At 29.4% G+C, this 13819-nt stretch overlaps 1 protein-coding gene across 1 annotated transcript in view; it reads left to right on the top strand.

The window, feature by feature from the left end:
• The first annotated feature begins 1978 nt into the window (after nt 1-1978).
• The window catches only part of LOC107444200 (uncharacterized), a 36145-nt gene continuing 24304 nt past the window's right edge, over nt 1979-13819 (top strand). Inside the window, exons 1-2 of the mRNA XM_043049086.3 lie at nt 1979-2062; nt 12222-12313. Of these exons, the coding sequence (XP_042905020.3) occupies nt 2056-2062; nt 12222-12313 (99 nt within the window). The 5' untranslated portion in view covers nt 1979-2055. The remainder of the gene's footprint in view (nt 2063-12221; nt 12314-13819) is intronic.

Below are 13819 nucleotides of genomic sequence, written 5' to 3'. Positions count from 1 at the left end.
GCATTGTCACACAAATATGTAACTCGTTTATACTCATAGTAAATCTCTTAAGAAGAGAAGTCTAACAATATATGATCTTGTCGCTATAGTAACACACACCATTTGGTAGTCGACCTATTTTTGAAGATTTAATGTAACAATTTAGCTAAATAACAAGTAATATATATTAAAAAAAAATTAAGTCAGTTCCTACTTAGGTCAACTAAGAAATTTTTTATTTTAGTTACTTTTAATTAAATAGTTGAAATTTTTTCACCCATTCAAAACTAGAATTAATTAATTAAATTTAATAAATGAATTAATATTTGAAAAAAAATTGTATTAACACCAAGTGTCATCCACTGTGGTCGGTGCAAGCCGGATGCGGAATTCGTATCTGATTTCCCGTATTGTGGAAAACAAGAAAATTTGGTTTCTGTAAGCAGTAAGACTAATAGTAACCGACCTACCCCCTAAGGAGTTTGCGGATAAGGGTTTCACCCGTTGTCACGTGAACTAAACACTACAAAACTACAGAAAAGTAAAATTAAAACTAAAACAATTGATACACATAGGAAAAATCCTAAAATCGAAAAAATAAAATTTAAAAAAAAACAGAATAAAAATTAAAAGTGCTTAAAACATCAAAGTGAATAAAATCAACCAACAATAAAAGTGTTAAAAATACAGGTAAAAGCATATAAAAGTAAGGTCGGGTAAAACATCAAATGGTAAAAATATAAAAAACCACATTAAATACAAATAAGACTAAAATAAGATTAATAGAATAATTAAAATAGTCGACTAAAAGTTCAAGTGTCCCCTTCTCAAGTCTAAGTGCCTCTAAGATTAAAAATGTTCTAAGGTAAACCAAAGTTTCTCTAGTAAGAATAAACACTCAAAGATGACACCAGGTAAGACAGAGGGTGTTGAAGTTGGCCAAGATCAAGATTTCATTTCAAATGTCCTATGTATATTGAAGATGCCAGTTCAAGGGGAGAACAAAGTCAAGGAAACGGTAAGTGCCGAGGTAAAATACTGAAAGCAAACATTAAAACCAGAAAACCTAAAAGCCAAAAGTTTAAAAAATAAAACCTGATAAAATTAGTCAGGTGTACTCTCAGGGGCTTGCATTTGATGCGCGTATTTGTGTTATTGGTAGATAACGAAACAACACCTACTAGAAACGAGAAGGCCTCAGCACAGATCAATTCAGTAGTCCAACGTAACGAACATAAACTGCGTAGTGAAGGAAAATAATAGATGCCCCTACGTTCGAGCTACGAAGCAGTAGGAGAAAATACGAAAAATGTCATGACATTTGGATTATTAAAGGATCAAATTTCTTGTTTATGGCGTTAATTTTAACTATCTAACTATTCTATTTTTAACTATCTAACTTTGTCAATAACATATTTTATTGATTAAAAACTACTTTTAACTATTCTACTTCGTCAATAGTTACACATTTTACTGATTAAAAATGATTTGCCTTCTTCATTTTTCTGAATATTAAATTATTCCTAGAAAGATCAAATCCGATCAATACGACAATCACACAATAACTATTTATAAATGTAATAGCATAGCAAAGTTTAAAATACGATGATTATAATTTTTTTCTAAGTTCTATAAGCAGAAGAAAAGTAAACTGTACTTCCATTTTTCTTTCATTATTATTATTATTTTCACTTTTTTATATAATCGTGACCCTCGGCAACACATTACTATTCTATATTCAGAGTTTTATTTAAAACATTAAAAATTTTACGATTAATTTTAAAAATTAAGTTTAACTAAATTAAAAAAAATATTTATTCCAAAATCAGGTTTGTAGGAGCAAAGATTCGAATCTAGATAAAATTCAGCTGCTCCACAGGCGGGTTTTCTTCATTCTCCTAAGATACTCCTTTTTGTTGACCCCCCATCTATTCTGTTTTGGAATGTTATGGAACAATCGTTTGCTGTCAACATCTCCATTTTGAGGCATTAAGTTTACGTCTTTTGTTCCAGAAAGGCTTTTTAAAAACAAAGAAATTTTAGTTCCACTCAGTTACGGACACAGAGTTTAAAGAAATGAAAGGTGAGTTTTGATGTCTTTGTAAACAATTTAATATTTTTCAACAGTGTAAATCGTTTCAAAGTTTTAAATTTACTGTTATTAAATCGGATATGCAAGGAGTAATGCCTCTTAATACAATACTCTTTTAAAGTATAACCTTATCCAAATTATGTTTAATGTGAAATAAGTAAAATATTTTATTGATATTTGTTTTCTAAGAATTTGAAAATGTATCGTTAAGTAAAATATTTAACGACACATTAACTTTAATAACAAATATTAACTTGTTATTAAATAGGATTTGCCTCTTTATATAATGCTCCTCTAAATTATAACCTTATCCAAATTATATTTAATGCGAAATAAGTTGTTGTGCTGTTGTTGTTGCTTATCCTCATAGATCTGACATTAGTCAGATCAACTCCAAAAAGTTGTCGATAGTCAGAAAGTCGATGACAATATAATAAGTGAAATACTTTATGAATTATTTTACTGATATTTGTTCTTTGAGTATTTTAAAATGTATCGTTATGTAAAATATTTAACATTCTTTTTTTTCAATTATGTATGTTTTGTGACAAAAATTAAGCTATTTTTTTAAAAAAAAAAGTATGCCACACCTGCCACGAATTTATAACCTCACATAGGTAGTTTTGTTTACTTAAATTTATTAAAAAGTGAACAATCGTATTTTACGTGTTTAGATTATGTTATATATATATATATATATATATATATATATATATATATATATATATATATATATATATATATATATATATATATATTGATCCCCCCTGCTAGAACTTATAATTTCGATTGGTAAATGAAGACAGGGCAGGCAAAAGGCGTGGTTCAGGCTCGTTTCGCAAATTTTTTAAAGTATTTTTTCATCTTTCTCTGCTGATAACACGTTTCATAATTGAAGAAAATAATTACGAATTGTTTCTTTTCAAAGCTTGAAATGTATAGTTTGTGTTCGCGTACTCAAAAATAAGGATTAACTGAATGAATTTTCATTAAAAAAAATAGATTTCTAGAAGACAACTCGATTACCGATATTTCAACTCTATAAATAATTTAAAACTTATCGTAAAAAAAGTGAAAACACGGAAACTTTGAGTAAGCTATTAAGTTTCAAATGCTGAAAGAATTTTTTCGAAATAAGAAAATGCAAAAAGATTATTTGCAAATGAAGCTTATGTAGAAAAAGCATTAGTTACTGGCAATGAGAAGGGAAGTATTGCGTTCTCTTAGGGGGTTTAGGTTATTTTGATTAGGTCTAGAAAGAGTAAGTTTAAATATTTTTAAACTTTCCATAACTTATCTAAAATTTAGATAAGGATTCTGAATTTATTTTAAAGTAGTTCAACATGAGCACGAGCATTATTTAAACGTAAACTCATTTTGTTAAACAATAATAAAAAGTTTATAATTTTATTTACTTTCAAGTTAAATTTTGAAGGGGAAAAAAATACTATGACGTATGGCACGCACGATAATTTTGAGTTTAATTTATTAACCATAAATAAGTTTAAACTGCAATATTAGAATATTCAGGATAATTTCGAAGTTATTCCTTACACACGAGAAAATAATGAAAATTACTTTTATAAACTTGAAAATATAGCTTGATCTTAAAGGTCGAATTCAGCTTAAAAACAATGTGCTTATTTCCTAAGACTCTTCTTCAAATTCAAAACTCTCGTTCGTGCTTTATTAAAGTGAAAATCGTCAAACAAAACATTTAAAATTAACAGATAATAAATGCAGTGATTGATTTATAATTAAATGCTTTTGTAAAGTTTAATTTTGAAATCTTCTATTTCTTAGTATAGATATGCCGGTTTATAAAATCAAATTTGATCCAAACGGATGTAATTTTACAAAGAGGAGCATAGTTGTTTGTATGGAAAATATGGTGGTCGAAATTCGGACAAAAAGTTATTAAAATTTATTTTTCTTGATCATCACTACTTTTTGATGACCTGAGAACAATTTAATTGCTACAAAAATGGTGTTGGATTTTTCATATTTAAATAATTTGTTGAATTTATACTTTATTGTTGTTATGAACAAAGTGAGAAAAACCATCGTGAACATTTTTAAAAAGTTTGACATCAAAATTAATTTTGGAGAATTTTTTTTTTTTACTTTATTAAAATGTTGTGTTTGTAAGTAGAATAAATAAAAATTGTATTTCATTTGCACCTATGGGCTCTTTTAAAGCATATATTCTAATTTCTGATTTTTTAGAAACGCTGTGGAATTTAAAAATATTAAAAGCATATGACAGTTTCAAAATTATGTGTGTGGTATTTGTAAAAAACGTTTATACACTAAATAACAAAAACATTAGATGCACATATTTGAGTCAAAAATTTTAAGAATAAATAGGTTAAAATATTATACGTGCATTTGACTCGAAAATTTCTTTTGTGTGGTTAACTTTATTTCAAGCAACCAACGGAGAGCTTATAGTGTTCTGAATCGAAAAACAGCTGGCCAAATGTTGAAAAAAAACAGTTATTAAAAATGTTCATTAAAAATTTCGAGTTAGTTTTTTCGACGTAAGTTTCGAGTTGATTTTAGATCTTTTTTATCATTGGGATCAACGGGTAAAAAAAAAAAATTGTAAAATTTAACATTTTAATTCCTTTTTGATAATATTGTTAAAATATTGTGTTTAACGAAATAAAAATGCGAGTAAAATACATGAAAATCGCATTTACATGCTCACTAAATGTTTTTAAAAACATGTCTTCAATAACAAACTTCGTTAAATAAAAAAATGTTGGTCATCTTTGCCAGCTACAAAGTTGCATTGTTCATGAAAGGAAATGTAAATACAATGAAAAACAAAAACAATTAGCGGTAACTATTTTCACAAAAAAAAAAAAATTAAAACATTGCCGTTTTAGTTTTTAATGACATCACTTTAGGGTTACCAAAGTTTTGTTTACCGCTATGTGATTGGGTATGGTTAATTCTTTCCTCCATATATTGGTTTATTTTCAAATAGACAAATATTAGGTGGATCCCTGATTGTAAACTACTACCAAACTTACTTAAACATATTAACTTTTGGCACCTATTATGAATGTTTTTGTTCGTTTTCATTGAGAGCATTCAATTACTGAACAAATCGAATTCAAAGTTTGCATCTGAAACACTCAGAATTGCTCAGTAATTAACAGACATTTTACTTAATTCTAAAATAACTCTAATATGCTTTTCATTAGTTTGATTCCATACCTTAAACATTTTAATTTGTAATTTGGTACTTACATCGAATACTTGAAAGTTAATGAGTAAAAAACAACAACATCAAAATAAAAGTGAGTCACAGCAGAATTTTGATCTACTTTATTGGGCCGAAAATTTATACTGCTTGCATATGATTTTATCTACTGTCTGACTAATGACCAATCTGAATCTCTATACTTCAACTTCTCTGATGGACTAATCTGAATCTGTACATCTACTGCTATATAAATTCGTATATCTGCTGCTGGTTAACCAGTCTGAAAAAAGTCTGAATCTGAAAATCTGCTACTGTTATACCATTCTACTCTGTACATCTGTTGCTCTTCGACCAGTCTGACTTCATTTTTTGTCTGTTTAGTTATATTTATTTCTTTTTTTGTAACGATTTTAATGTTCATGTATATGTATTTTTTTGGTCTGTTTTTATCTTTATATTTTTTACTTCGCTGACAGAAGGGGATATTATAAGGACAATTTTAGATTTTTAATTTTTTTTTGTTCGGTGTTTTATTTTTCAGTTTTTTATGTTCAGGTAGTGGCTTTTGTGCACATAAACAATGCCAGTCTCTTTATGTTAATATAAGATGTTAAATATAAGATGTTCAATATAAGATGCTCGATGTTAAATATAAGATGTTTTCTTTCAACATGATGGTGCACACTCTATACGTTTCCTTCCACTAGTTGTTCTTTCCACGCCGTTTCTCTCTGCTTGATGTTTATCTCCGTCATTAGATCTTTCCTTCAGCTTGATGTTACTTTGAGCTAGATGTTTATTTCTTCCAGAACTTTCCTTCAATTGGGTGTTTCTTTCCGTCAGATGTTACTTTTCCATGTTTAGTACTCATGTCTTTACATAAACATGCAACAGTTTGAGAACAATATTAAAAATGATGTTAACGAATGGGAGGGAAACTTATGCCGATTGAAAAGAATAAGGCCAAATTATTATGTATCTATTATGAAATTTATGTTAGAATAAGGTAATAAAATACCTTAATGATATAGGTAAAAAAATACCTAAATCTGTTATGAAACTGAATTTTGTAATTTAAAAGTCAGGTATAAGCGCTACCTGAAACGAAAAAAAAAAAAAAAAACTAGGTATTAATTACCTAGAATATAAATTTTGAATTTTGAAGTTATGGCAAAGTTTTAGATAATTTTGAAAATTGTTTCAAACAGCTACATGTTTATGTAAAGACATGAGTATCAACGTTAATGATGTTAATTCAGCCTTTTTTGATTAAATTTTTCTTTCTCCCTTTCATTAAACTTTTCTATTCTCCTTTCCATCCATCCTCCTTTCCATCCTCCTTCTTCTTCTCTCGTCTTGATGCAACATTCTAGAAACTTTCAACTTTTGAAGAAGATCTTATTCTTCCATAATCAATTCGAAACTTCATTTTCTGTTGTTCTTAATCTCCTTCTACATCTGTTGGCTCTTCAGGCATTGTTTATGTGCATGTTTATGATGACTAAATAAAATGAAATCTGTTACTATTGCTCGAAATTTTCAATTTTGTTCATATTTTCTGATGGCATTAAATGGTGATGGTATTTTCCGAAATTTGAATTTTGTTCATGATGAATAAAACATATAAAATGCTGATAAAAAATCCGAAAAGTTCAATTTTGATGATTTTTGTATTTTTTTCCGATCCAACGAAAACATCTGGTAAGTCGTCGCCATTTCCAAATCTTTGCGATTTTGAGACCCTCGCAGTTACCATAGCGTGTCCTATATCTATCCTCATTTTTATTGCAAGATGTTTCTGCTTTTGGACTGTCGCTAATGGTAACGCGTGTCCCTTCTGGGAAGCTTTTGACGCTGTTGACAGGCAATTCCTGATGGTGGTGGAACTTGACGACTGTCAGACTGTCGGGAGTCTCCAAGATGTTATTTGATGTTGTTGCATCCTGTTGTTTTTTGGATGGGAGACATTCCCTGATGTTAAAGTCAGTCTGTTTAATTGGAAAGGTGTTGTTACAAGTTGAGTCGTCAATGCCTGTCACGATTTGTTGATGTTGTTCATTCCAGTAATTTTCCCAGTACAAGAATTCTTCTCTGATCTTAACCTTCTCTTCCAGTACTTCAGATGGTGTTGGATGTTGTTTATCTTGTGAGGCGCAAGCAGGATAGTTTTTCTTGTCCTCAGTACTGGACTTGGCTGACCTGCGAAGTTTTTATAAAATGCATTTAAATAAAAATTGCTATTTAATATATTAGGAGTGAAACAGAAAGCCCAATCAATATATTTGTATCTATTTCTTAATATTTTAGACTTTAAAACTTTATTCCCGTTTGCATTTCGATTGAAAATAAAACAGTTTTTTAAAATTTTTAAAGTCAGAATTTTGTCTCCAATTTAAACGTTTCAGCTTTTCCAAATTAAGATAGTCTGTTTCAGTTTTGATGTATAAAACCTGAAAATCAGCATTCATCTCTTTTGTATATACAAGACGTTTTTAAAATAAATTTTTGTTTTTCTTATATTATTTTATTTAGTTACAGCATAAGTTTTACTTCTTTTTATTAGTTTATATTTTAAAATTTATTAATTCATTTATTGGTCAATTAAAAAATTTTTTTTCATGTTCTTTTTGCAGCAATATAATTTTTTTTGTATGTGTAAAATTGATTCACCATTTATAAATATCACTTATTTAATAGCAAGTAAGCAGAAATTAATTTAGTAAATAGTAAATTGCAAGTTCAAACTGGCATTATTTGTAGAATGATCAAAATTCTGTATCTGTAGTTAGTTTTTAATCAAACACTATTATTAGGGATGCGAACAAATTTGTAATACAAAATTGTTGCTTTTAAGGATTTTTTTTCTTATGTTTTGTGGATAATGAACCTATGGAACAGGCGATCGGGAATACTAACCAGCCGAGGGACAGAGACTTACCAGCATGCAGTTGACAGCGCAGATTATTACAGCATCTAAAGATTATTTTTCATCTAAGTTTTATTTTTATTTGTAAAAAGCAAACAAACAAATGGGGACAATTGCGTCGACTCCTTTTAAAAATTTCTAAAATTGTTTCTAGTAAAAAAATAAAGCTTGAGTTTAGAGAACACCACAAATGAACAAAGTAGAGATTTTTTTTTCTTTCTGTCACCTGATTACACGTTTAACTGTATGAGGGATTGTATGTTATCCAAATTCCATATTCTCGCATAAAATGTAATTTAAATTTAAACAACATAAAGTTTTTATGCATACTTTTTAAAGACCTTAGGTTTACAAAATTAGCTTTATGTTAGATTAAGCAGAATTTTTACAATAATAATCTTTGTTGACTGGATTGAAGCTGCAGACTAGTTTTGATTTATGATAATAATGCTGCAGACTCACTTCATAAGCTCTGCTACCGAGCTCATTAGCAAGAAACAAAATGCTCATCCTATGAGCTTCCAATGTGACCTTTAAAATACAAAAATGTTCTACAACAGAAAATTTGCTCTGAGATCGATCTTAATATGGTACTAACCTGAGTGTTTCCATTGACCATGGAAATCATACAACTTTAAAATTAAAAATAATATCCATAAAATATACAAAATTTTACTTACAACTTTCCGCAGATGTTACGTATGATCTTTTCCATGGTTTTTTTTAAAATTTTGTGGCGAAATATGAATTAAAAGTGAAATTTTGTAAGTGGGAATCTGAATTGATGCTGAAAAAAATTTTGAAAGAGTGAAAAGAATCTTACATTGTTCAATTCTTTACCAATATCTTTCATTGTTTAAATTCATTGTGAAGTTCTTTGCTGGAGTATTTTTTGATTGTTGCTAAAAACAAACAATGCTTCAACAATACCCCGCTTTTTCTAAATTTCTATTTTAGAGTTTTAGACCATCTCAAATAGTACAAGAATAAGAAATTATTTAAACTGATTTCATTCTTTTAATACTTAGAATTTTAATACCAAACATTTCATCACATTCTTGTAATTTTATGAATATTTAATACAATCGTGCACTGACAGTAAAACAACTCACCCATAAGGGTGCCTATTTACTGACAGTATAGGCAGAAATGTGGAGATCGCCGTTGAAATTCCTTGCATAGAAGGCTTCCAAAAGAATAGAAAATTAAAAATATAATAAACAAATAAAAAAATAAAAGCGACATTGGGGAGACATTTTATTTGATAAAAATCTACATAAATAGATTAATTTCATTATGTATATGCATGAAGAAATTATTCCATGATAACATATTTATGTGTACCAAGAAAATACAGTGATTTTTCTTTTATAGGGAAAAAAAATTAAATTTTAAGTATCTGAAATTTTTAAATTTGTTTCAAAAGCCTATTGTCTTGTTTAAAATATAGTTTTCTTAAAGATTCACCTGAAAAGAAATTTAATTTTAAGTTATAAATAATACTAGTAATTGATGAAGAGTTTTACTATCATTATTGGTTAATGAGAAGCTGGATGCCTGGAGTATTACTCGCCACTGCCCACAATTTCTGAGTTATTGTTCAGCTTCTCCTTCTGTAAAGTCCTATGGAAAAATCCCGAAGGAATTTTACATTGAATATGTATAACAGTTAATTGTAACCGTGACTGAATATACTAATTTTGTCCCAAAACAAACTTTTTTTTGAGGAAAAGTTCGAAGGTTGGTTACGTTTATAATATATATCATTAAGTTCCACATTTGTTTTCTAATGTTTTGAAAGCTCCATTAAATTAAAATAATTCTCTTTTAGAAAATTATTAGCAGTCAGTAGAAGTCAAATTTGTTGCTAGAGCTAAAGAGCTTATTTATCACGCAAGCTCCACTGAGCTGCTCCAGGTTCGAATCCCAGCTGTGGCTAGTTTACACGAATTATGCTCTCTGCTCACACCTACCACAGTACTGACGTAAAATATCCTCAGTGGTTAGACGGGATATGGGTCAGAATCCTCTTGCCATGAGCCTAACTGTGAGAGTTTTTTTGTGGTTTTCCACACCATGTAACGCAAATACGGGATAATTCCATCAAAAAGTCCTCCGCGGAGACAACATTTCTCCCAATACTTGATCCAGGAATTTCCTTGTCTTCTGAATTGGGTTCAAAATTAAAAAGTCTACCGAGTTGAACATTAGTAGTCGTAAGCTCCAAAATTGGGTCGACTGTTCAACGATGCTTATGAAATAAATTCCCGTGGAAATTCCCGTTATGAAATAATACACGACTCGCGCGTCTCGAAGAGGTTAAGAAAGGTTAGAATATTAAAAAGTTAATTTGTTCAAGAGTATATATATATATGTATATATATATATATATATATATATATATATATATATATATATATATATATATATATATATATATATATATATATATATATATATATATATATATATATATATATATATATATATATATATATATATATATATATATATATATATATATATATATATATATATATATATATATATATATATATATATATATATATATATACATATATATATATATATATATATATGAGAAATCCTTATTTTTAGTGCCAACCGTATACATGCAATATGCAATCCAGTATGCAGACATACACGTTGTTTTATTTTATGTTTAGATTATTAGAATATTTAGATCATTATTATACATAGTAATTGTATTATGGCCTTTAAAATTCATAGCATTTTGCATTTATCTCAATAACTTAATTTTAGCGAAATCTTTACATTTTGCTGAGTAGTTTGTGTCAGACAAAATAGAAAAATTATAAATTTCCATGATTTCTTCACAACTATATTTCAATAAACATTATTTAAAAATAAATTGCATTTATCTGTCAAATAATTTCAAATGAATAGACTCCATCGAGTTAATTGTGTAATGGAAACGCGTAATGATAAGTAAGAATTCTAAGTCTTGAAATTAATGGATGCATGCCATCTCTGCGCAGTTCTCTTCTCAGAATCGGCGATTTGAGCGCCACCTATGCTTTTGATTTTATGTTTTTTTTATGAAATTAAATTTTTTGAAAAAAAATTTGCGACTATTTTTAGTTTTTGTATTTTTAAAGGATGAATTGGATCAAATTAAGCTGCAAATTTTGTGCTTATTTACATTATTTGTAAATGAGAATATTATGTTTATGTAGATTCATGTTACAAAATAGAGTGCTGAGAACAATAAAATTATATCTATTAATAGCAACATTTTTGTTGCACTGTAGTTATAATAATTTACATTAAAAACTAGATTAAGGCACATAACTAACAATTAAAATCATATAAGGTGATTCATTTATAAATTATGTATTTATAACATAACTGATTGTAAATTAAATCTTTTAAACCAGCGAAATCAACAAGATTGCGATAAGGGGAGTGGTTTTTAGGGAATAATCGTTGGTAAGAAATCGTTGTTGTTCATTCTAACGACAATGACTCTAATTTGGTGTAATATGTGTTACTGATTTTTATAAGATGTGAATTGTATTATTTTTGTGTTACCAAACATTGCATGATTTTGTAATGTGTAACTCTAATACCGTTTGTCTATCTAAAGAACTCCTCTAGCCATTTGTCTGGAGTAGTGGCGGTGACTATGGTTACGAGGTTTAACTATTTCAAGTATTTATTTAAGGCAGGCTTTGACTTGAGTCAGAGAGAGAAAAGGAATCAGGGGAGAAAAATGCTCCCCTATTTGAAATGCGCTATTTCTTGTTTTCATGGCAGCAGATGGTCTTAGATTTAGGGAGGGGAGTTCTTTCCATAGACAAACTATAGGCAGGCCTCACACTGAGGAGGCAAGAGGTAAGCTTGCCCATACTTTTGCATTAGAATCATGCGCGTGGACATTTTCCACATGTATGTCTCTTTCTTACCGCTTGCCTCTTCAGTGTGTGACCAGATGAGGTTCAACTCTTATGATTATTGATTCATTTTAGGAATGAAATATTATTCGAAATATTTGGTATTCTGGTGCTTATATTGCAATGTTTTCTCCAAAGCAACATTGATTCATCAAAAGGAAAAACCAGTAAGATTTTGTATTTTGCAACTTTATTGCCATTAAATAGTGAATGAAGGTATTAAGTGACAGTGTTTGAGATTGTTTTATATTTTTTTGCAAATAGAATAGACGCCTCACAGTTTTCCCACTTTTCCTTTCTCCGTTTCCATGGTTTCGGCAAATCGTGATTTTTTTTTTTTACCACGGCATAGAGGGAGGTATTTAGCCAATCTAGGCTGCGCAAGGTCGATTTTAAAAGTTTCAACTAGAGATGTAGCAATGAGATTCTATGTACAGTAAGCAGTCCTGGGAGCTGGAAAAAAAATCTGTTTTATTCCTTTTAGGAATGAAATGAATCACACACTCTACAGCAGTTGCAGTTCTTGCAGTTGCTCTTCTGATCAACTTCATAAATCTGTTTCACTCTGCAATTGTTGTTGTTGTCTTGGCCATTAAGGCAATAGGCGTGATTGTTCTTGTTTTCCATAGGCGCCCTCTATGGCCAAGAGTTTGACTTCTGCCTCACTCATACGTCACACCCGTTTATAGGGCTGACCCATTCATATATCCATTTATTCATCTACGGATCGTAATTTTGACCTGAACCAGAGAACGATCATTCTCTAATTCAGTACCCGTTGAGGTATTATTTGTTATGGAGACATGGAGGACTTTGTGACCTAACAGATTTAACGTGCAACAGTCACCATTTACTACTACACGGGGAGTCTTCGGTAAGCTGGATTCGAGTCCAGCGCTCTACCAACCAGGCTTCACACTGCAATAAAGTACCCTTATAAAAAGCAAATTTTGCATTTTTTATTTTTTTATGTCAGAGGAGCTTGATTCTCGGTTATGAAGTAGGTAAGCATGTTTGATAACCGTAAATGTTTTTACTGCACACTAGGTACAGTAATTAACTTTAAGAAAAGGAAATAATAAGTCTAATTTTTCTTTCATAATGTTTTTCGTTAAAAATATCTAAACATAGTGCTTTTAGTTACATTTCCGGGCTTTATTCGTTGTATTTTTTTTAATGATCTGCTGTTATTTTTTATTTTGAGAATCAATCCATTTTCAAATAGTGAAAAGAAAGAAATAACGAGCAATTGCATATATTTATTTAGTTTTTTTATTAAAATATCCTTTTATTGATTGAAGCGCTATTTTATGGTAGAAAAACACAGGAGGAACTATAATTTAATATTTTTCTACTTTACTGACAGCTCATTGTGAGCCAAAGAATTGTTTAGAATTTTTTCCATTCTCCCGTCTTTCTCGTGAGGGGGTTACAGATGTTCACTTTTAGTGATTCGAAATATCTATATTGCAGCCAACCAATCTCATTCTGAACCTGCCTCTGGTTCGTGTTCCAACCTGTTTAAAATGAAAGATTATGGATTGTAAGGAGGGTGAGACTATTCGGTAGATTCGGTCCAGCACATTTGATGCGATTCAACTTAAACTAAACTTTGCTATTAAAACAGTTATTTGAAACTCTAATTTTATTACATTCTAGTATGAAAAAATTCT

The sequence above is a fragment of the Parasteatoda tepidariorum genome, chromosome 5, assembly GCF_982258835.1.
Source record: "Parasteatoda tepidariorum strain Cologne lab strain chromosome 5, Ptep-v5.0, whole genome shotgun sequence".
Lineage (NCBI taxonomy): Eukaryota > Metazoa > Arthropoda > Arachnida > Araneae > Theridiidae > Parasteatoda > Parasteatoda tepidariorum.
This window is presented reverse-complemented; position numbering and strand designations above follow the sequence as displayed.